Source organism: Melozone crissalis, unplaced genomic scaffold (assembly GCF_028551555.1).
Source record: "Melozone crissalis strain CALT ecotype California unplaced genomic scaffold, PUWL_Pcris_2 ptg000063l_1, whole genome shotgun sequence".
Lineage (NCBI taxonomy): Eukaryota > Metazoa > Chordata > Aves > Passeriformes > Passerellidae > Melozone > Melozone crissalis.
Window position 1 is genome coordinate 6951220 of NW_026535841.1, and position 22814 is coordinate 6974033.

The following is a 22814-nucleotide window of genomic DNA, read 5'->3' on the forward strand; positions in this document are numbered from 1 at the left end:
TAAATTGCTTCTATTTGACCTGAATATCTGTCTCCCAAGAAAAGCAACGATGACAACTTTTTCCAGGGCAATAAAGAGATGCTAACAAGCCTCTAAGTCACTTGACTGCCATGAAAAGATGTTGCAGATTCTGGTGGCAAAGGTGTAATTGGACTGGATTTCTATTCCACTTCTGCAATACTCTGCAGAAGAATTTTATGTGCTGTTCCTACTTCCTTTTTACAAATAATTTTATCTTTAAAAATAAATTAGAGTGTCATGGACTCATCTTTAGATAACAACTTAACTCAAAAGATCAGAACCTAACTCTGAGTGTTTCACAAAGGAAAAGCCATCACTTTCAGTGCTTACACTTCATATCCTGAAAAGAAATGAAATTTTGAAGATCAGTTATTTTCCAAGATCTTTATTCTTCTAAATACTACAATCACAGGCAATAACACCAACAGTGGTATTTTTACTAGCCAAGACAGATAGAGATCTGTTTCTTTGACTTTATATAATTACTCCAGAAATGTCATTTGCTGGCTAGTCGGTGCAGAAAATGAAAAAATGGGTTCAAGGAAGAACCCATGGGGCACTATTTTTTTTCACTCTTTGAATATTAAAGTAGTGAACACAAGCATCTTCCAATGCATTTCCCAATTGATCAAGTCATGATTAGTATTCACCCAGCTCCTTCCAATTTATAGTTGCTATCTAATTCACTCCAGCACAATTATAGTCTAAGTATAGGGCTATCCATCAGGAGAAAGTTGTCTAACAGTGGTGATTCTGTGGCTATTTCCAGTTGTTTAAAACTTGAAGCTACAAATTCAGAAAGGAAGTCTGCCATGCTGATGGCTCCTTCTACCTTTTGGAAAACTGTGTCACAGATGTCAAGTCACTCAAGCAAATCCCTTCATAAGGATGGATGTAATATGTCAAATTATGTCAAAATTAAACTGCCTGTGAAACAACCAGGTCTTGCCATATCTTATTAGTTCCAAGATTTGAGTTGTTCCTGTTTAAACACACAAAATTTACATAAAAGCTGCCTTGTCCCCAAAGCTTCAAATTTTCTGTCCAGCATATTACTGAAAGTTTAGAAAGCTTCTAATTCCATCTGGTAATTTGAGAGGTGAGAGAACTTCAAGATTAAGTCCAGTTTTGTGCCTCAGTATTTGAAAATGTAGTTCAGAAGCTCCTAGAGAGGAGTGATTCTTCTCAGACCAAGCAGCTCCATGCTGTGTGTTATCAACTGCATTGTGCAAGGACATCAATGCCAAGCAAGAACAGCATCCTGCTGTGCTGAGTGCTATTCAAAGTAATGGACTGGCAGAAAACAGCTTATAATTTAAACACCACAAGGTAGGGTAAAAAAAATAGGAGTTCAGCAAGAGCTCAGAAAGGTGTGGAAATGTTCAGAGGTTTTTATCATTAATACCTAGGTTTTAAAAAAGAGATGTACTAAAAAGTGCACAAATGTCAAGAGTCACTTCAAGCATACAAAACGTCCTTGGTGAAACAAAACACAAAGCTGTTTTTGATCACTTCAAAACAGGTTACTGCAGCTGCTGCTTCATCAGAAGGGAAAGATGTGAAACTGATATGGATAGGATTTATGAAGGGCACTCGAATTTAAGACATCCATTTTCATTCATGGGCGACAGAAAAAAACATCAAGCCTGCAGTTTGGGAGGAAAACACAGCCAGAGCTATACTAAACCCTGCTCTGCTCAGCTTCCTGAAATGAGTTACACCAGAAGGCCTGCAAAGAAGGCAGGATGTCTGCAGAAGCTGATCTGATATTCTGGTAGAAGCAAAGCTGGAAATCCAATAAGCAGTAAAAGGTAAACTGCAGATCCCTTCCCTCTTATGGGTTTAAATACAGAACTAACTTTTATAGAGGTGAAAAAGTTGTGTTTCTACTTTGATTGCTTGTGTAGAAACATGAGAGAAAGTGATTAGAAAGAATAAATTCCATTTGTAAAAGTCTTTGTTGAAGATATTAATGCCTGTTGCTACCATTTCATAAAATACACCACTTTGGGATAAACTATTTTTAGGATCAATTACTGTTGACATGGAAAAGTCCACAAATTTCTTGAAGCTCCACTGCTTAAGCAGAAGCGAGTCACAGGCACATGCTACATAATGAACCCTCCCAGCAATTTTTAGTATTGCTCACAGGAGCAGGCAGACACTGGTTTTAGTCTGTCAGAGAGATGGATTGAGGGTAATCACTGCAGCAGATTCCACTGACACATGGGTGCCTAGTGGGAAGGGCAGGGGGAACAGTACTTTGCACGTGGAAAATTTGTGACTGAGAGGAATTCCATGTTTTAAAGGAAAATGGTCATTATGATAAGAGACAGTGAGAATAAAAAACAGCTATAATGACAATCTTCAGAGAAATATAGCAAAAAATAGGCATCTCACACACTTCCTCTGATTGTCAATGAATTAAATGTCTTACTTAATTGTGTTCTGAAAAAACTGCCAGAAGAAATTCAAACAAAGATTCTTACAATTTGGAATGTTACTTGCACTTCAGCCAATATATGATTACCAAACTAATTTATTAATTATGGATGCTCTACTTTTAATAGGACCTTTGTTACTAACACAAATTAAATTAGACCTAAAAAAGATGAACCAACAGTGGCAAACAACTTACAATGGCTTTGTAACAAACCTTTCAAAACACCAACATGTCTAAGGAGTCCCTGAAACACACTTTTAATGCCGCCACAAAACCCTAATTCACTGCCATTGATCTGTTCTGAGTTGCTCATGTTGGAGTGTGCCATTAGTGGCTCAAAGGCTGAAGATTAACAAGCTTCACAACCAGATTCAGGGCCCTTTCTTGCATGCTTTCTTTTCATGCTTCAGAGAGTTTTCATGCCTTTTAATTTAAAGATGCTATAATTCTCCAAGTTTCACAAGTCCAGGTGGCTTCACTAACTAGTTCTTTTAGTCTTCAGACCGCCTTTATTGAAGGGAAGAACATTTTAATTAAAGTATTTACATTTAGCTGAATCATCACACAACTGCTCATCTAATCCAAAGGCATTTTCTACACTTAAAGCTGCATCATTTCTTGTTAATTCAGTGGCCAAAGCAGAAAGTTGCCACTCCTGAGTATGACTGTGTTACTATTATTAGGAGCATTAGCTCCCCATCAATGTACCAAGACAGTCTCTCCTGTGACTGTCACATCTGTACTGCTTTCCTCAACACAAACTCACTGCTCTTTCAAACTGATTCTGCCCTCAGGTTTACTTCCATTGATGCTACTCCTCTTTATGCTCCAGCACAGCATTTCCATGTACACCAACCTCTTCTATTGCTGACAGCTCTGAATGACCCCTGCCCTTCAACACCCACTGCAGGTCATCATGCAATCCCACCAAGTTCATTGTTACAGGTGTAATAGTTTCTACATCCTACACGAGTAGTTCTTGTTCCTCTCGTTTGCTGGCTGCACTCCTCACATTACTGTGCAAATATCTCAGTTCTTTCACAAACACCACACCTGCTTTCTGGCTGTTTTACTGAGCACAGCCTTTTCACCAATTACTTATCTAATTATTCCTCTCATCAAGTGGAATACTTTCCTCTCTCTGCTGTCCAGCATTTTCCCCTCTGGTATTTACAGACATTATTCTTCTCTTCATGCACATAGACATGGTGGTGAATCAAGTCTCTCCCACATTTAATTTCTTTAACCTTCAAGCTCTTCTCATCATGTCAGGCTAGACAGTCTACACCCCAAACACAACACCAGAACCCACGTATTGAGAAGTGTTACTCCCATAAAATCCTCCTCCTATCAATATACCAAACATTCTTTGGAACTCCAGTCCTTAGTCAACACCATCCTGGTGCATACTCCAGGCAATAACTTAAGTTGCTGACTAATACAACAGGAACAGGAGAAGATAAAAATAGTTTTCTATTAATGTGGAAGTTCAAATGTTCCCACAAGCAAAGTCTTCAATGCTTTTTGAGTAAATCCAAACACTAACATGACTCTGCCTTGCCCTAGCCACTGAATTCCATTATACTCCAGAATTTTATTAGGTCCATAGCTTTTTTACATTTGGCCAAAGTTAGCTAAAAAGGAAGAATAACAGCACAGCTATAAAAGCAATTTTCTTTAGGACATCCACATTGTAAAGAATATCCTTAAATAGACTATAAATGGCAGAGCTTAATTTTCAGTGTCAGAACAAACTATCAACTGTTTTTCCCCTTTACTGCACATTCTCACACACACACACTAACAAAAAGTTTTTTTGAAAGAGCACTGACATTCTTTCAATTATTTGTCCATAGTACACACTGGGGAGATGGCTAACTCTAGCACAGTTTCAAAGTTTGAATGTTAGATTTATTTCTCCAATTCCTTTAGATAATTTGAATGTTTAAAAGAATTTGTTGCTGTAAAACATCAATGTTACTATTTTGTAGCACCTCTCTGAAACAGCTGAGAACTCAGAATGATGAATGCTGTTATGGCAATGCCACAGAGTTCACATGATTCTCTGCCAAGAAAACATAGTAGTTCACTGGAAAAGAACTTCTTAAAACAGATTTTGAATGTAATTTAGTCACGCTGTAAAGATAAAAAGTTTTCAATTGTGCCACAGTTGAATTCATGCTTTCAGATACCTGTCTCATTGTTCTTAACAGAAAAAAAAATTACAGGTCAATTCACTTTTAACATCCACAGAAAGAGCTGCACTAGCCTGTTTTTCAAGAACAACTGAAAACATTCAAATTTGTGATTGTACAGTCACAATATTTCTTTGCCTCTTTTTCAGCACAGCTCAGCATCCAGTAGCTTTAGCAGAGATCCACTGCTGGTGACAGGCTCCTCAAAGCATCCAGCCATAGGAGCTTATGAAGTGCAAATACACCAGCTTGTGTGGCAGAACAAAGTTCTCCACTTAAGCACAAGAAGCATAATCAGAACAGGGAGCAATAAAACAACTCTCTACCCGAGTCCAGCAATGTCACCCAGCACTGTCTGAGTGATATACAACCAAATCAGTAATTCCAAATTTAACCACAGGCTTATGTGTCATTTCAGTTTAACTGCAACATTTTTTCCTTGTCAGGAGAGTCTCTTTTTAGACCACAAACTCTCCTCATCTTCAGGATACCTGCTCTGACCATAAGAACGGAAGGATAATTCAGACAAGCAAAAAACTGTTTGCAGTATTAGCTGCTCAAAATGAAGAGAAGCCAACTCAGTCTTTGTTAATAATGGGTACAGTTCCACCAAGCAATCACCAATCTTTTTTTTTTTTTTCAAATAAAAAGAACCAAACAACCTTGTTAGGAAAATTAATCCACAAACACTAGAGGTTTATGTCCAAAAAGGAGACAGAGGAGTCCTTTCTGGCTCTATTCAAATAAAGGGAGAGGCCATGGGTCATTCCCCTGGGATCTCTCAGATTTTTGGAGGACGCAGCCTCCTTTTTATCCAAATTTCCCAGCCACATTTCCCTTCTCTCCTTCCCTATTGGCTGAGGTACTTGAGAGATACACACTTCCCAATACACCTGATACAGAAGATTTCCCTCTAATGTATACCCCTTCCTTTTAATTTTTAATTCTTACTCAATTTAGGGGTTTTTCTTCCCCATTGTTTCTTTCATCTTTCAATGTCTTATTTTGTTTATCAGCAAACCTAAAGTTGATTTGCAAAAGCAAATATCTTTTTCCATTCATCAATCAGTGGAATCCTTCTCAATATTTATTTTATCTCCCAGTGCTAGTTTTATCCACCAGCAGACCCACAGCTTGTTTGTAAAGACAAATCCACTACTCCTCTCAACCTGAAAAAGGCAAAGTACTGCTGCACAGTAAGCTGGTACAGGGCTGAGCAGTCTCTTGGATTTACCTACCTGTACAGTCAACTTCATCACTCTCATCCTCGCAGGTGGGGCGCCCATCACACTTCCAGTCTGAGGGGATGCACTGAATGGTCCCACTCCGACACGCAAACTGCCCCGGGGTGCAGCGCAGCTCTGGCAAGAGGGAAAAATGGTGCTGTGTTTGAAATGTTATCTATTCTCGCAAATTTATACATATATTAATCATCTGTCATGTCATGGATCACTGAAGCGTAACAGATAAAATCTCTGGTTAACGCAGCCTGTTAAAAACTCCTTCAGCTCAGATCACTTCATGCCTTAAACTGCATGTTTGTGGTTATAACAGACAGGAGGGGATGGGAAATCATTCTCTCAAGACATCTGTGGTAAAACCTTACTGATAAAGATAGCCTGTGAGCAGCTATTACCACAACATTACCCATTTGCTTCTTGTGGGGCACTGAGGAGTGCTTGTTCCATTTTCCCAGAGCTGAAGTTCAACACAAATATGCTTCGATAGGTGAGCACTGCATTATGCAACAGCCTCAGAATCCTATTTCCATTCCAACCACTGCATATGCCAGAACCCACCAGACTTGCACAAATGCCCAATCTGATTTAGAGACATTTCACAGAACTACTTGTAACACAATATCTATATCCATGAACCTGTTTTCACTTTCTAGCTTCAGCTCTTTTGTAGAATTTCTCCATGTGAATATATCCTTTACTAGAAACTGTCACTATCTGCAAACATGTTGCTCCTGCTTCTGTGAGTTCACTGCCTACTTGCCATCACTACACTGTCACACCTAATTAGCATTATAAAAAGTACAACTTTTTTAAAACCTTTTCTTTTCAATTTCATCTATCAAATGCCAGAACCTAATAACTCAACTTCATTTTATGTCCCTCAAAACATTTTGCAGGGAATAAAAAGGTCTGTCTACAAAAGTGAACAATTCTAAGCTTGTTCACAGCCAGTCTGTCAGTGCCAGCACCATGCACAGGCTCACTTTTGCACCTAACCATCATTGTCCATCTTTCTTCTAAACAGTGATTGTCAATTTACCAACCATTGTTTTTGAGCAATTTAGCACATTTTCCTCTCAGTGAGCTGCACTAATCCCAGGTAATTTATGTCTAGAGAATAAGTAGCTTTTTAAACAGAAAAAAAAAGTTTATATGCAAAACATACTGATTTTGAATGGATCCAGTAGGCAACTGTCTTGCAGAAGGAAATCACTAAAAGAGAATTTAAAATACAGGTGTGCATTCTCTCATCCACAGTTTACCACATAAGAGCAGACTGTAATTGCAATTGTTTCTTCTTGAAACACATGCCTAAGCTAAATCAAGACAGAGGTCACATTTAATGTTCAAACAACATGACTGGTTGTAATAAACCCAGTCACCAGGCACTCTGAATGAAAGCTGTACACATACACCTGGTAATTGGTATAACATATTGATAACAGGCTTCTAATTCCATGCTAGACTAAAATCCAGTCCTACTACTGGTTCCTCTGTAAAGCACAGACCTGCTCTTCTAGAAGAATAAAAGCAGGCACATCCTCTTAGCAACCACCTACTCAGAGCAAACATTCAGGTCACAAGATGCTAAGAACTCACACGGACCTGCCAGACTACTGAGGGCAACAACAGACCTGACAGCAAAACCAGTGTTCTCACCCATTTAGAGCTTTACTCAGCCCAAACAGAAAAAACAAAATAACCAGTCATAATGACTTCCCCCTCAGACAAAAAAATTGCATAATTTATTTAGCCTGAAGAGAGAAAGAGGAATTAAATGGTTGGGGGTGGGGGGGGGAGCTGTGTAAAAAATAAGAGCAAAAGCTTCACTTACCCAGTATAGTAAGAGAGAAAATTTAAAATCTATCTTTAAGCTAAATAATTTCAAATCTAATATCTATGAGTTAATTAAATCTCCTTCTAAACTTAGAGGGAAAACCCAACAACACAGAAACCACCAAATCAAACAAATACAAAACCTCAAGCTGAAATGGAAAGCACTCAGATTCCAAGCCCACAGAAGACAACATTTGGTAAATGATTGCAGCTTCTTTCACCACTTTTGCACAAGGTCAGCACACAGTGGGAGGTGCCTTAGAAAGTCTTGCTACTACAGTTTCAAGTACAGAATTTACACCAGGACCTGTGGGAGATCTTTCAACACATCCAAGACCATTCTCAGCCCAGCTCCAGGTTTGCACTGCATCCACCCATAGTTATGACAAAATTCAGTACTTTAAAATAAACTTTTTTCTTTTGCTGCGTATTTTCAATGGAATTCACACATTCACCCTGTGCACAAAGTTATTCTGCAGCCTTCTGGCTTCACATGCAGCATCCACCAGGAATGCCAACCTGCACAAGGGAGAAACAGTCAAGAATACTTCTGTCTGTCTGCAATTTCATACATACTATTTTATGTACAATTACATATGACTGGTTCAGATAAAAGGATGACTCCATGTCAGCATTATGGGCATTAAAAAAATGCCAGCTACATACTGTAATGTCATGACTTCCTGTGCTAGAGACACTCCTCTCTGAAGAATGTGGATACATGGAAGAGTACAAAACATTTCTAGTAAAGCACCTTTCAGACCAGCTGTACCACTGTTCCCAATGGAGATCATGCTGTCAGATGCACTAATTATTTCAGACCAAGGAACATGAACTGCTATGCAATTCTGATGCAGAGGGGGGAAATGTGATACAAAGAAATACTGTGAAATTAAAATCTCTGTCAATAAGCCCTCCTAAGCCATCCCAACCAATAGCCATCAGCAGTAAGATACAGACATAAAAATAGATGGAAATCTACAACCAAGCTGTAAGATACTTAGCCCAGGAATGGAGATATTTGGGAGAGGCAAGGATGCACAGGGTATGTGCTGGTCTCCAGAACCCTGTGAAACAATTCATGTCAGGAGCCTATTTTTAAGTTAAAACAGCAGATAAATGAAAACATCTCAAGCCCATCTCCACCACAGAAAAGGGAAGTCACACTGCCAGCAGCAGGACAAGAGTCAGGAAGATGGATGGGCAGTACTGAATAGTACAACATTATGTGACCATCCATCTTTCCTGGAATGCAAGTAATCACTTAACACGTGGTCAGACTTTGTACTTTCCAGGAGTGTGGTAAATAAAAACTGTTTCTTCACCCATATATTTTCAGTTCTTTTGAAGAATAGCAAAGATTACAAAAATATCAGTACATTTCTGTCCTTAAAGCCAGATATCCCTCACAGTTCACAGCTGTTGATGGTAATTCACAGCAAGAAAGGATGAAGAATGTACCTTAAACTATCACCTCCACACAGCACTAAAACCATACTTTCTACCAGCTGTTTAATGCAGGAACATTTCATATTTTCAAAATCATTAGTAAATATGTAATGGCACAAGTTCAGCTAAGAGCAAGCAGCTGTTGGAGCAGAAGCACAGAACAACATTAAGCCAAGGGCATCAACAATTGCCTCGAGGTGAAAATGTGGAAATGCAACCTCTCCCAGCACTCACATATGATGTGATGAGTGACATCAGCACTATAATGATTCACATGTGCAATTCTAACATAAAAGGCTTCTTTTTCTTTTCAGCATCAGATGCAGTCTTTGCTATGCTACAAGATGAAATTTAGTACACTGAAACCTTATTGCAGAACAATTAAATTTATCTGGCATTTGCTGGGAAGAAAGGAGACAACAACAACACTGAAAATAGCAGCAATTGTAGTTTTTGCACTATACAGATTACAAAACATCACAAAGTTCAGGCAGTGTGAGAACATGAAAACACTTGAAGCAGTGAGCTGTCATGATAGTCTCTTCATTTCACTACCTCAGAGCACTCCTACAACATTAACCCTCAACCAACCAGTGCATCCTCATGGCACAGTTACAACAAAGTACAGAAAAACTCAGGAGTTTGCCAAAGGCTCCAGACAAGATGAAGCTGCAGGAAAACAGCTGTCCTGACTGCTGGCTCTGTGCTTTCATGATGACACTGGGTTTATTCCCCAGACCCCAAGCAAGCTGCTCGTTCACCAGCACACCTGCACCTGAACAAATGTCTGTCAGAAATATTAAGTAACAACAGTGTGTTCTCTGGTAACACTTCACCCGTTTCTCTACTATAAACTGGACACAGAAAACAAGAAATTCCTTAACTTGATTTAAAAAGAGAAGAAAAACTGAAATCAGATTCAGACCATCAATTCTACAAGCTAAATATATAACCCAAGATAAAACTTACTGTCAAATGATTGCCCAAAAAAACGTATACCAACTTGCTTGGACATGTTATTAGATAATGTAACTCATCCACAAGTCACTCATCTGAAAGAAGTCTTACCAATTTAAAAGAAAACTTACAAAACAGTTGGAAATTTATTTCATCAAACCAGAAATGACAAGATTATAAATCAATTTAAGCACTGCCATACAAACAAGAGGCCTCCTTCTGCTTTAGCTGTCACATATTTTTCTAAGCTAGCCAGCAGCAAAACCAACAAGATTTTTGACTAACAGAAAAACTGAGGTTTCATACAGGAAAAACCTCATCTTTCAAGGTGGTTGTTTACATGCTCACAGAGAGCTTTTGTTCTGAAGATTTTGCCCACTGCATGTTGAATGCTAGGTGTTTCACAGCACTCGTGTATTTCAACACAGGGGTCAACTAGCTTTTTGAATTTTCTTTACAGCAGGACAGTTTCCTGATTTTCTGCAAAGTACTCAAAAAAAAAAAAAACCAAACACATTTACAAGAAGCATTATCCACAGGAAGGACATCATGATAGGTAATAAAACACACACACACATGCTCCCTCTAATTTCCAGCCAGCTTCATCTGTTTCACAAAACAAACAGATTTTGACCACTAGAGAATGATCCAGGAAGCCCTTTCAGGTTTAACAACCTCATGCACTCCCTCTGTGTAATTGAGAACATTTTCCTCCTGGAGCCCAAGCACTGAGAGCTGCAGTGCATCCTCCCTGAGCAGATGCACTCTGGTCACTGAGCTGCCCTGAGCATTACACGTCCTGAAACCTGAATTTTCTGCATCATTTTTAAAGACTTTTGAAGTTCATTTGGACTAAGACACCTCCTGCTCACATCTAAACTGCAACTAATTTTTTTATTAATCTTCCCTGTTTTATGCAAGACATAAGTGATAAATGGTTACTCAAAACAATTGGTTTATTTTAAAGACAGGCAGGGAGGATCCACATCCAGTATGTGAAACTACTTTTTCAACACAGTACATCTCGTTTTAGAGTTTCCAATACCAAAACAAGGCTGTGACAGACACGTGAGACAAAATGTTGATTCTAAACAAGTTCACCTTGCTGGTTCAGTTTCCTGAATGAATGTGATCAGTTGGCTTTGAAACAGCAAGCTTTAGATCAAATTAGCTACTGTCTGTCCACATTAAGTCAGATCAGCTCAGGTTTGTCCCCTTGCAATCAGAAAGATTCCATGCTCCAGCTAACTCAGCAGAAATATGGCTGTACAAATCCAGTCACATTCATGTGGAATTGGGGCACCATAACAGTTGTCTGCCACCAAAGACAGAACATCTCCCAATGTGTCTGTTGTTTTAAATATTTGTTCTAACAGCAAACAGTGAAACAGTTGGGACTTTCACCTCCACAGCAGCAGAAAAGCCTGGGGTGAGGAGCAGGGTCCCAGCTCTGAGGCACAAAAGGCTGGTCCCAGGCACACCCCTGGGGTGACACAAGGAGCAGGGGTGCAAACAGCTCCTGGCAATGAGCAAAAGCCAGCAGCTGGAAACATTTCCTGCAAAGATAAGCTGCTGGGAAAATGAGAAAACTTTGATACTGTTTTAGCAGGATTATCTACCCTGCTTCAATTGAAGACAGAGATACGGGAGAAATTCAGTTGGAAGAAATGTTAGATGCAATAAAAATGATGAGGCCCTATCTCAGGCATGTGTAATAAACATCTGCTGAAAAGCATTAGGTGAACACATCAAAGTTCTCAAAATCTAAATTTCAACCTTATATTTTCAAGACACCAAAGATTAACACTACAGAAACCTGTGGAAAAAGGAGCAATAGATCCTAAATAGAAATGCATCCCTGACAAACAGAACACTCTCCTCACCTATGTTCCTAGCCCTAAAATAAAACTCTCCAGCAGTACAAAAACCTTGATATCACGGCAATTCACAAATTCAGAGGTACAGATGAGGAACCAGAGGCTGAAACTAAAGCCCCCAGAATATAACCCTCAATTCAGCAAAGTGCTTTGATACAGAAATTAAACTCAGTGATTACAATCACTGATTATAAAAGTTTGGGTTCTTCTGGCTGAAATTACTGAACTTTTCTTTATTAAAGGATTCACAAGTTAGTAAAGTCTGATACATTGTAAGATAGTCTTTTAATAGCTGACTACAGATGCACTAGGTGTTTGTGTTTACACAGCAAATATCGATTTTTATCTATTTCCGTTTTTAACACAAAGAAATGTAATTTTTTATTTGCTACACTAATTGTTCTTGTCTGCTGAGCTTCATTTGTATGGAAATTGAGATTTGATTAAATGTACACCCAGCATTTAATGTTATTTCTATTATAAGCTATTACTCTGAAATTCATGTACTGGAAGAGATAAGCTTGAAGTACATGGGTTGGTTTTATACATAAGCTTTCAATGAACAATGGCAGGTTTTTGTGTACATCAAACTTGCTTTGCTTTTTTGATCACATTTTGATCACATTTCTCAAGGCTGGGCATGGTAGATCCTCTGGCATCATTTTTATTTACAGATCAAAGGAAAACAAAGGACAAAAATACTTCCTCCTTTCCCAGTGTAAGTCACTCATTGTCCCAGAGCAGATGAACCAACCTGTAAGGGAATATTCTGTTCAGATTTCAAGAGGCAATTACAGCCATCAAAAGCTGATTAAGCATTAACAAAAACTCTAACTACAGGTGCTTAGACCAGTAACTCTTCTTATTCAGATTTTAACTTGTCCAACAGGTCTTTCTTATGTTTTGTAATACTCAACCTACATACTTAAGACCTGTACCTACATGTTGCATTTAACTAAATATTTAACTCATTTAGGAACAAGTTCACTAAAATTGAATTATTTTTTTCTTAAATCACTGTTTCAATGTAACCTGAGCCATGCTACACTGCATAAATATGATCAGATCCCAGTCTCTGCCAGCAAAAAGCCCAATTCCCTAAGTCCTTCACTCCTGGAGATTCTGCTGAACATCAGTGCTCACCAAATGCCTACAAACAAGCACCAGAAACAAAACAGCAGAAGGAACACCACAACCACCACCATCAAACAAACACACACCACTCTGTATCTAATATTTATGTTCAAGAGGAAGCACAACACAATCAATATTGCTCTACACTGGTATTTACTGCAGTAACATAAACTTTAAAATACTCTTAATACTTCCAACACAACAACATAATGATGGTTATCATAATGTAGTCCTCAGCAGACATGTGAAAAAACTGTCTTTAAGGTAATCATCTGCATTTAAAAAGCAGTTTCCCTAACTTGGATGTGTCCCAAGCCCACAGGTGAAGGTCACTGGAGCAGGTACAGTGTACATCTCACAAAATCCCTGCCAGCCTGAAGGAGCAGGGCTGTGCTGCCCCACCTCTGCTCACAGTGGCCAATGCCAGTTCTGAACAGCTCTTGGGGACAGAGCAGCTCACAGCAAACTGCACCTGAGGATGCTCTGACTCAGTCCTAAACAGGTTTTCTTGTCTTTAACCTGTCTTTGAGGTACCCCCAATCCCTACAAGGGCTCTGCTCTCAGGGAAGAGAAGCCATACATAAATGGTATTTCCCTCAGCTCCAGAGAAGTCCCCACTAACCACTCATTTCCCAGCAGGTCCTTGTGTCACTGGGTGAATCTCACACCAATTCTGTATTTTTGAGTTTATCATTATACCCCCCACTGCTGCATTCAGTGTAGCAGAATAAATAAATACAGCACTTTATAACAAAGTCACAGTAGGAGGAAAGCAGACTACAACACTGATCTTTTCCAGAGAAGAAAATTATTTATGAAGCTCATGTGTCACCATCAGTTACCCATTTCATAGATAGTTTATTCATTTCTGGTTCTAATTACTGTTCTTCAAATTAAAAGCGTAAAGAATAATTAAAATTAAAAACCTTCAGAAGAAATAAAAGCTAGAGAAAAACAGCATTCCATTTTCATGTCCAATTCCACAGAAGATAAAATGCTTAGTGATTCACCCATGATACTGCAAACATGCTTAGGAAGTACCCTTAGAGCATGTAGCTTTGGTTCATCATGGCCTGAGTATGTGCAGGAGAGTATGAAAGCACAACAGCACCTAACAGCACAAAGCCTGGAGGGAAAAAAAGGCCATGTGATATGCTCATAGCCAAAACACAGCCCACACTTATTCTCAAATCTAATTTCAGCTCCGAAAATTGGAGATTCTGAAGCTAAAATCCCATCTAATAGGAATGCATCAGTTCCAAAAATAAATAAATAATACATGTTAGAGGAACTGGTATTTTCTTCATAACCTCAGCATGCTGTTCCATGGAGTAATTAAAATTGTGACAGCATTCCAGCTGAAAACTGTAAATCCTTAATGAGTAACACTCATCAACATTCAGTATTACTCAGTGTTTTGTCATACTAAGTTATGCTACATCACCTCAACATCCATCACAAGATTTTACAGCACAGTAAGGAATGGTAGCAGTCTCCTTCCCCTCCTGTTTGTTCTGCAGGTACCCACTCCCCAGAGCTGGCAGGCAGGGACAGGGAGCAGAATGAGGCCCCCACAACCCAAGGGGAGATGCTCAGTGACCTGCTATGGCCACTCAGACACACACAGGGGCTGGACAGGATCCACCCAAGGATCCTGAGGGAGCTGCTGAAGCACTCACTGAGCCATTTTCTATCATTTACAGCAGTCCTGGCCAGCTCAGCTGGTCCCAGCTGCCTGGGAATCAGCAAGAATGACAGCCAGCTGCTGTAAGAAGGGTCATAAGGTGGATGTGGGGAATTTCACGCTGGTCAGTCTGACCTCAGTGCCAGGGAAGGTTGAGGAGCAGATCATCCTCCATGCATGGCACGCACAGGACAAGCAGGTGCTCGGCCCAGCCAGCGTGGGTTTGTGAAAGGCAAGTCCTGCCTGACTAACCTGATCTCCTCCTAGGACAAGGTGACCCACTTAGTGGTCCAGGGAAAGGCTGTGGATCTCATTTCCCTGGTAGATTTTAGTAAATCTTTAACAGCACTTGCTGCAGCATTCTCCTGGATACACTGGCTGCTCCTGGTTCAGAGGGTAAACTCTTGACTCAGTAAAAAACCTTCAGACAGTGAGGCCCAGGGGAGACCTCAGGACCCTCTAGAACCATCTGGAAGGTGACACCAAGGTGGGGTCAGCCTCTTCTCCCAAGTAACAAGCAACAGGACAAGAGCAATTGGCCTTAAATTGCATCAGAGGAGGTTTAGATTGGACATTACCAAGAAGGTTGCCAAGCATTGGAACAGGCTGACCAGAGAAACGGAGTCAGGATCCCTAGAGGTATGTAAAAGAGGTGTTGATGTGACTTTGGGACATGTTTTGCTCGTGGACTTGGCAGTGCTGGGTTAATGGTTGGACTAGATAGTCTCAAAGGTCTTTTCCTACTGAAATGATCCTATGATTCTATATTTATTATACCTACACCCTGCACGAGCTTGGAACTGACCCAGTTTTTCCTTGCTCACAAGTGTCATTCACTGCAATTCATTGTCTGCTCTTTGCCTGGAGGGCAAACTCAAGGCCAGGAAGGAAGGAAAAGAGAAAGAGAAATCAAAATAACTACAAAAAAAAAAAAAAAAAAAGGCACAGGCAAGGAACAGACACAGCATTCAGCCAAAGCAACAACATTAGAGCTTCTTGAATGGGAATCCTGGCTATAATTTTTTAAGACAGAAAATACAGACTGAGCTCCGTGAAAGTGGGCACTTATTCCTAAGACTGAAACAGAAAAAAAGTATTTCCCAATTCTCCAGCACTGCTAATACCAAAGAGAAAACAAAACTTGCTACTTGGACTAGGCTGAAAGAATACTGTGAATTAGGCAATGAAGCATTCCAGACTGAAAACCAGTTTATTTTCATAGTGAGAATACCAGGCTAAGCAACAGTCTTGCACTTCTCCCCCCAAGAAACTGTTATATTATGATAATAAGTAAAGAGGCAGAAGGGAAAAGCAAAATACAGCACAGGCACAAAGAGCAGTCAGTACAAACAAAACCCAAGCCATTGGTACTCCAGAAGCCTCTAATATGGCTCAAAATTCAAGCCCACTGTCTCACTAACAACCTTATTCAGGACCTCCAGTGTTTTGTACAGCCTCAGGCAGGATTTCAGTGTTTTAGTACAACAGTGACAAGTGACTTACACCTGTGCAACACCAAATTTTTAACCCTTTCCCTAAAGAAAGCTGATCAGTGAAAGTGCCAATCACACCTCACAAATTCACTTAACAATTTCAAGCAAGCTTGAGAGAAGTCAAAACCAGGAAAGCAGCATATGTCTTTCGAAAGCTTGCACAAGAGAAGCAAATTCTGACCTTCCTGAGCTTCAGAGGGCAGGAAGCCCCCAGCTGGCTGCACTGCTCAGCAGGTGCCAGCCTGCCAGCACACCTGGTGCCACACTGTCACCACCGGGGTGGTTTCCCAGCTGGCAGCAGAGGAAGTGGTGAGCTGGGGTAACTGAACCTTTGCAAGAGACCCTGCAGGACCCCCAGCTTGTTCATGCCAGAGAACACACTGTGGGCAGGCAGAGAGACACAGGCCTTATGAAATCAGTGCCAAGCCAGGGTACTGCAGCAGAGGAGGGACACAGGGACACAGAGAAGCCCACTGGAGTCCAGGTTTCATTAAGCCCCACTGCTTATGAAACATGCTCACAGGAAATAGTGCTAAGTAAACAGCATTATTCCTCACACAGAATTTAAATACAGCCACACACACAACACACCAATTCTCCCAAGAAATGAAGGAACAAAGAAAGTCCATTAAGAACAACATCAGCACTGATATACTCAGCAAGTCATCAGCTGTGTCCAGAAAAGGGCACCAACAACAACAGAGCTTTCTCCCTACAATCCAAACACCAGGTCAGGGCAGATGGATCATCCCACACACACCACAAATCCTTCAGCTACCTGGGTTCCACAGCTCAAAGTACTTCTGTATCTAAAGCTATTACCTGGTAGCTGCCCACCCAGAACTATTCCCAAAAAAATCCAGGCATGCGAGATGGTTCCTCTCCTCTCCCTGTATTCTCAAGATTAATACATCTCACCAAGTCAGTTTGGGTCAGTATTTGTTCATATACAAAACAGTTTCACCAAGAATCAGCAGAGGAGGAGGCTGTATTCCCTTTGACCAAATAAACTATAGGTGTACAAAAAAAAAAAAAAATCCCCAAACAAATAAACAAAACCAACACAAACCCAAGCCCACAAAAAAAAAAAAAAAACCCAACAACCAAACAACTAAAAGCTAGCAAATACTCTACAGAAACACATTTTCCTCAGAGGAAAAATTCAAATCCAAAATTTTACATGAACTGAATTAGTACTGCCTTTAGATCACATTTCAACAAGAAGAGGACCCAGATGAAACATGATAACAGCAATTCAGGAACTGTCAGAGCAATCAAGGCTAATTTGTAGCCACCATTTAATCTGAAAGTAGGAATTGCCAGATTTCAGCAGTATTACTTAGCAAGCCCATTTACTTTCAGCAAGACAACACATGTTCCTTCTTTGCAGGAAAACAAAAAAGTTCCTATCTCATCTTTTTCTTTTTTAGTACACGATTCAGCAGTATTTAAGCATATTCCTTAAACTTTCAGCACATGAGCAATCCTAACAAATCAAATGAAAATATACAACTTAAAGCTAAGTAGGTACTTTAAAAACTTTCCTGAACTAAAACATGAGGAATTGCAGTAGTCTTTAAAGCAAATAGCTGACAAAGTTCTACCTATGAAATCAGGTATTTTTAACTACATCACTCTCCAAAAACTAACATAATTTTTTAACTTGAAAACCAAATGAACATGGAGGAAGTTCTCTACAGAGCCCTAAGAAAGTTAAAGGTCTTAAACAAGAATCTAGCAATTCAGGGAGACAGGAAAGCTGTGCCTGAGCACTATTCAAATGCAGGTCACACTAAAAAAAGCTTTTGCTCCTGTTTCACTTTTGTTCACATCTTGTACAAGACTCGATGAGCCAGCACCTAGAACACTTAAGAGCAAAAATTCAATACACAGAAATATTATGACCTCAAATACAGAAACCCAGTTTTATCCTTACACAGGAGCTGGTGCAGTGGCTGTCTGTACTGGAGGAAATGGCTCATGCTTTGAATAGCATTCCCCTGCTCCACTGAAGCCCAACACAGCAGGAATGTGGCCAATGTCAGCCACAGCTCTGTCTGTCCACACTGGACGAGATCCTGTGCTTCCCTCTTCTCCAGCAAAACAAACACCTGAGGAGAAATTCCACGTATTGAACTCCTAAGTTTAACAGTTCCACCAGAAGTCAGCAAATACAGATCCAACCCAGCTGTAAAAAGGCACAGAACCCCTCAGAGCAGTTTTCTCACCCCCTACACCTTCTAACAACTCAAGTACTGCCAGCACTCTTCAATATCTGTTATACCCATGTGCCAGGTACTATGCTACAAAACTTCATCTTTGCCATTTTTTAGCTGCCACCTCAATAGAAAAACTACATTCAATTCCATCAGTGCTCAGAAAGACAAAGATGGGCACTACAGCATTCTTGAATCATTTCCTCCAACCTGCTTACTGCCAGAATTGAGGTGGCATGATGCTCCTACTTAAATCTCTGAGCTCCCTCCCGCAAGATTCCCAACATTTCATGCAGATTTTCCCAGAACTCATTAAAAGACTACTCTTATGTCATGGATTTTAACCAGTGAAGAGTAATTTAAGTGTATCAAATTCCCACAAATCCAACAGAGACAAAACACAAATGCAGTTTTAACCATCCCTAGATTAAAACAAGCTCCAGTAAGTTTTAGAGGCTTAAAAAAGCAAAATGCTACCCATGCACAAACTCAAACCCAGCAGGTGTTAGAAGCAGGGTTATTTGTTTTCTTCTAAAGTGTATAAAAGATGGTAAATTACTTTTAAGTCAGAATAAATCTTTTTATTTATGTTGCTAAAGAAATATTAACACAAACCAAACACAGAAGTGCTAAGGGACAACACCAACCCAGTTCTGCAGCCAGCCCAGAAGACTCAGCATCATTCTACTACAAATGGCACTTAATCCCATTTTTCTATTAGCTTTGACTTTCAAATAATTCCACTAGGCACCCCAAGTAACTGGTCCTATAGTGGGAAAGGCATGAGGGAGCACAACAGGCCAGTGTATGAAAGAAAAGACAACACAGGAAAAAAGAGTTACACAAATGAAAATATGACAAAGAAAAATTAGTTAAAGGACAAAAGAGCAGGGAATATCCCAAGAGCAGCCACCAAAAGCTACTTCTACATTTCCCCCCTAAGCTGGCTGATGATTCTCAAGCACAATAATCAAGAAACAGAACAGAAGCTAAATATAATGTCAGACAACCAATTTTAATTTTATTTAAGTAGAAGTTGAATGTTACTTAGTTTAGTTGTAGACAATGAAGTAACTATTAATTGCTATTAAACTTAAACCATATTACTAAATTCTCTGAATGGCAGGAAAATACTACAAATAACTTTCTTAGGAGATCCATTTAGCAAGTACCATGTAAACCCTGTTCATGAAACCCAGAATTAGCAGGCTGACCCTTTAACACAAAGAAAAAGTTAAAGTTTCACAGGAAACCACAAGATGCCAGAGGATTTCACAGTTCAGGGAATATGGATTAAAGGTTAATCCCAAACTCATGGTTTTAAGCAACTAAACTGCTCAAGTCCTGCTGCAGCAAATCAACAACTTCACCACCCAATCCATGCTTCCTCCTGGACTCGGGATCCTCCACAAAACCACCTCTGTGCCTGCCATGGAGGGATCCAGCATGAAACAGAAACCCTTGAGGGTGTGGAGAGCCAGGAAGGACTGGGCACTGCAGGCACCCACCACACTCAGTGCTGCAGAAAAACTGGCACCTGAACTGTCCTGGAAAACTGTGAATCTGTTCCCTAAAGCTGCAGCTTATGAGGGACCTGTGCATTAAACTGCATTTATACAAATAATGAGCTATACCTGCAGGACAGACTGGTCACTAGAGTTACCAAAAGAATCTGGGTTTGGAGTTTATCACAGGAAATCATTAACAATGTGCTTGACAAACACCTTCAGCCGTTGCCTGGGTTTGCCAGGTTTTCTTTTGGGACAGGACAGACGACCCCATCTCTTATACTCCTTCCAGCCATAACTTTCTATCAGCCTACACAGAATAAAAGATTAGCAAGGCTCTTCCCATCACAGGTTAACCCTTCAGATCACACAAAGATCTGCAGAGCCTCTCATTAGTTGTGCTCTGTTCCCTTTTTATCTAAGCTCTTCCATGTCCAGCTATCACTCAAGAACCCAATGCACTTCCCCACTTCAAAATACAGAACAACCCTGAGCACACACATTAAGGCTTGAAGGGCAGGAGCTGTGATTCCACTCAATTCCTTCCAGGCTCTGCTCCAGACAGAACCTTCAGGTATCAGAAGCTGCACTCAGGGTACACAGGTCTGCACTGCACAATGGGAAGTTCTGCTGATCACAAAAGAAGTTATTCACATGCACCTCACAGCATCAAACAAGAACTTATAAAAGTTGCAAGAAATCACCAGGTAAAAACCCAGAGACCCAGGCATTACTCAAAGATGGACCACAGAGGTACCTACTACTCTTGCATTACAATTCAACACCAACACCAGCCCTAACAAAGGTAATGCCAGGGGACAGAATGATTCATTGAAGTCTTGACTGGTTTCTGGTTTTCTGACATTCACCAGGGGATTTTACATCTTTCATACTTGGTATCTAAAATTCCTCTCTTCAGTCTAGCTGTGCCTTTCCCCTCACATACCAAGAAAGAAGCACAGCTGCTCTCTCCTGCTGCAGAGAGAGGCTGTGACAGTGCTTTATCCTCCATCACTTCTGTTCTTCTGGAGCAACCTTCCCCTGCCCCCAGACCTACTGTAGGACACAGGAGTCATGTGTCTGCAAACCCCCAAGGTGCCCCTCTGGTTTATCACTTCTCAGAGCCAAAGCAATGCAAACAGCCCTGCCTACTGACTCCTTTTTTCTCCTTTGCTTTGTAGCCACAGCTAGCAGCAAATCCACTTGCACCTCAAAAATTTTGCTTTATAATTAACATCAGGAATTACCAGTCTTAAAGTATCAGACCTGCTAATAAGGTCTGATACCTTCTGCTTTGTCTCTCTGCTACACCGAGATCAGCCACAAAAAAGATTTTTTGCATCCGTCAGCCTCGCTCTGCAGCTGTAAAAACAACAAACAGCAGAGCAAGGAACATCAGAACAAAACTCAATAATAGATAACAGTAGGAAGAAGAATAAAACTTAAAACCAGTAGATTAAGAAGCAAAGGGATGAGGGGGAAATACACCAGACTGGAAGAGGACCTGATAAAAACCCTTCTACCCCTCACTCCTAGAACCTTCCTCTTGGGAATTCACCTAAATACACAGACAGGAACTGCAGCTAGCAACGACATGAACCTGAATAAATATCACTCACCACAGCTCTCACTGACATGAAGACAGTGAACAAAGAGCAAAATAAGGGCTCATGTTTGCCTACCAACAAAGTGTCTCCAGAGCAGAGGAACAATGGCCAGAGTAAATTTTATGACTCATATATTTGGGTCTCCATTTGAATTAATCAATACAGTTCAACTGGACAAAACCAGACCCATCCAGTCACAGCACACCAGTGGATCACCTTGAAACTGTGCTGATCGTGGGTTTGCTTAGACCTCTACTCTGATGAATTCTGCCTTGCATGCAAGACCAACAGCCCTTGACTGAAAGACAAGGAAGAGTTAGCAATTTGAGCACATTTGTCAGTTGTATTGTGTCAAAACACCAACACCTCACCTGTAAGAGCACAACCACAGCTGCCAGCAAGCTCCAGAGCCTATGGGAAGTTCCAGCTGGGAGCTGGATGTGGGCTTTTAACCAGACCACTTGCACTGGCAAGTCTTTCTAAGCATTGCAGATTAAGTACGTTGTGCAATATTTTTTTGAAACAGAACTTGGGTAATAAAATTACTTCCTCTAGCTGGCTTTGAAGTGGAGAAGAAACGCTGCAAGAACAAGAACTCAATTGGCTTTTAGCTGCCTGGCAAATGCTCTAATAAGAAAGCCCGATGACCTACATTCACAAGGCTCTGTACTAAACCACTATTACAAAATCCAATATAAAGCCTGACCATGTTTAAGTGTTTTCCATTAGCAAGCAGCAGTATCTTGTTAGAGAAATATGAAAACATGTTATTGTCTTTAGTGATGATGATCTTAATTAATCCTCTAAATAGTATTCTGAAACATGTCAGCGTGGTCATTCCAGACTGCTTAAGCTCCCAACACTACAGAAAGACACCAAAATCTCCTCTTCTCAGTGGGATGCACTGGGGTGTTAACAGAAAAAGAAACTTATAAATATTCTCAAACTGTGAAAGACTGAATTTATAATAACTTACACCTCTGATGCTCTTCCAACAACCAACAGAAATGCACTGGTTCAGAAACTCGGGCAAAATCTAAGATAGCACCAGAACAGATTACTGCAACTCAGTTAACACACCACTGAAATATTTCCTCACACAAAGACATCAGCTATCTCAGCCAGCTAGTCAGATAACCTGGAGCAGATGGGT

General features: G+C 40.3%; 1 protein-coding gene across 1 annotated transcript in view; it reads right to left on the reverse strand.

Annotated features, from left to right (window-relative positions):
- DGCR2 (DiGeorge syndrome critical region gene 2) overlaps positions 1-22814 on the reverse strand; it is a 43955-nt gene that overhangs the window by 17903 nt on the left and 3238 nt on the right. Inside the window, exon 2 of the mRNA XM_054288814.1 lies at positions 5898-6020. Within this exon, the coding sequence (XP_054144789.1) occupies positions 5898-6020 (123 nt within the window). The remainder of the gene's footprint in view (positions 1-5897; positions 6021-22814) is intronic.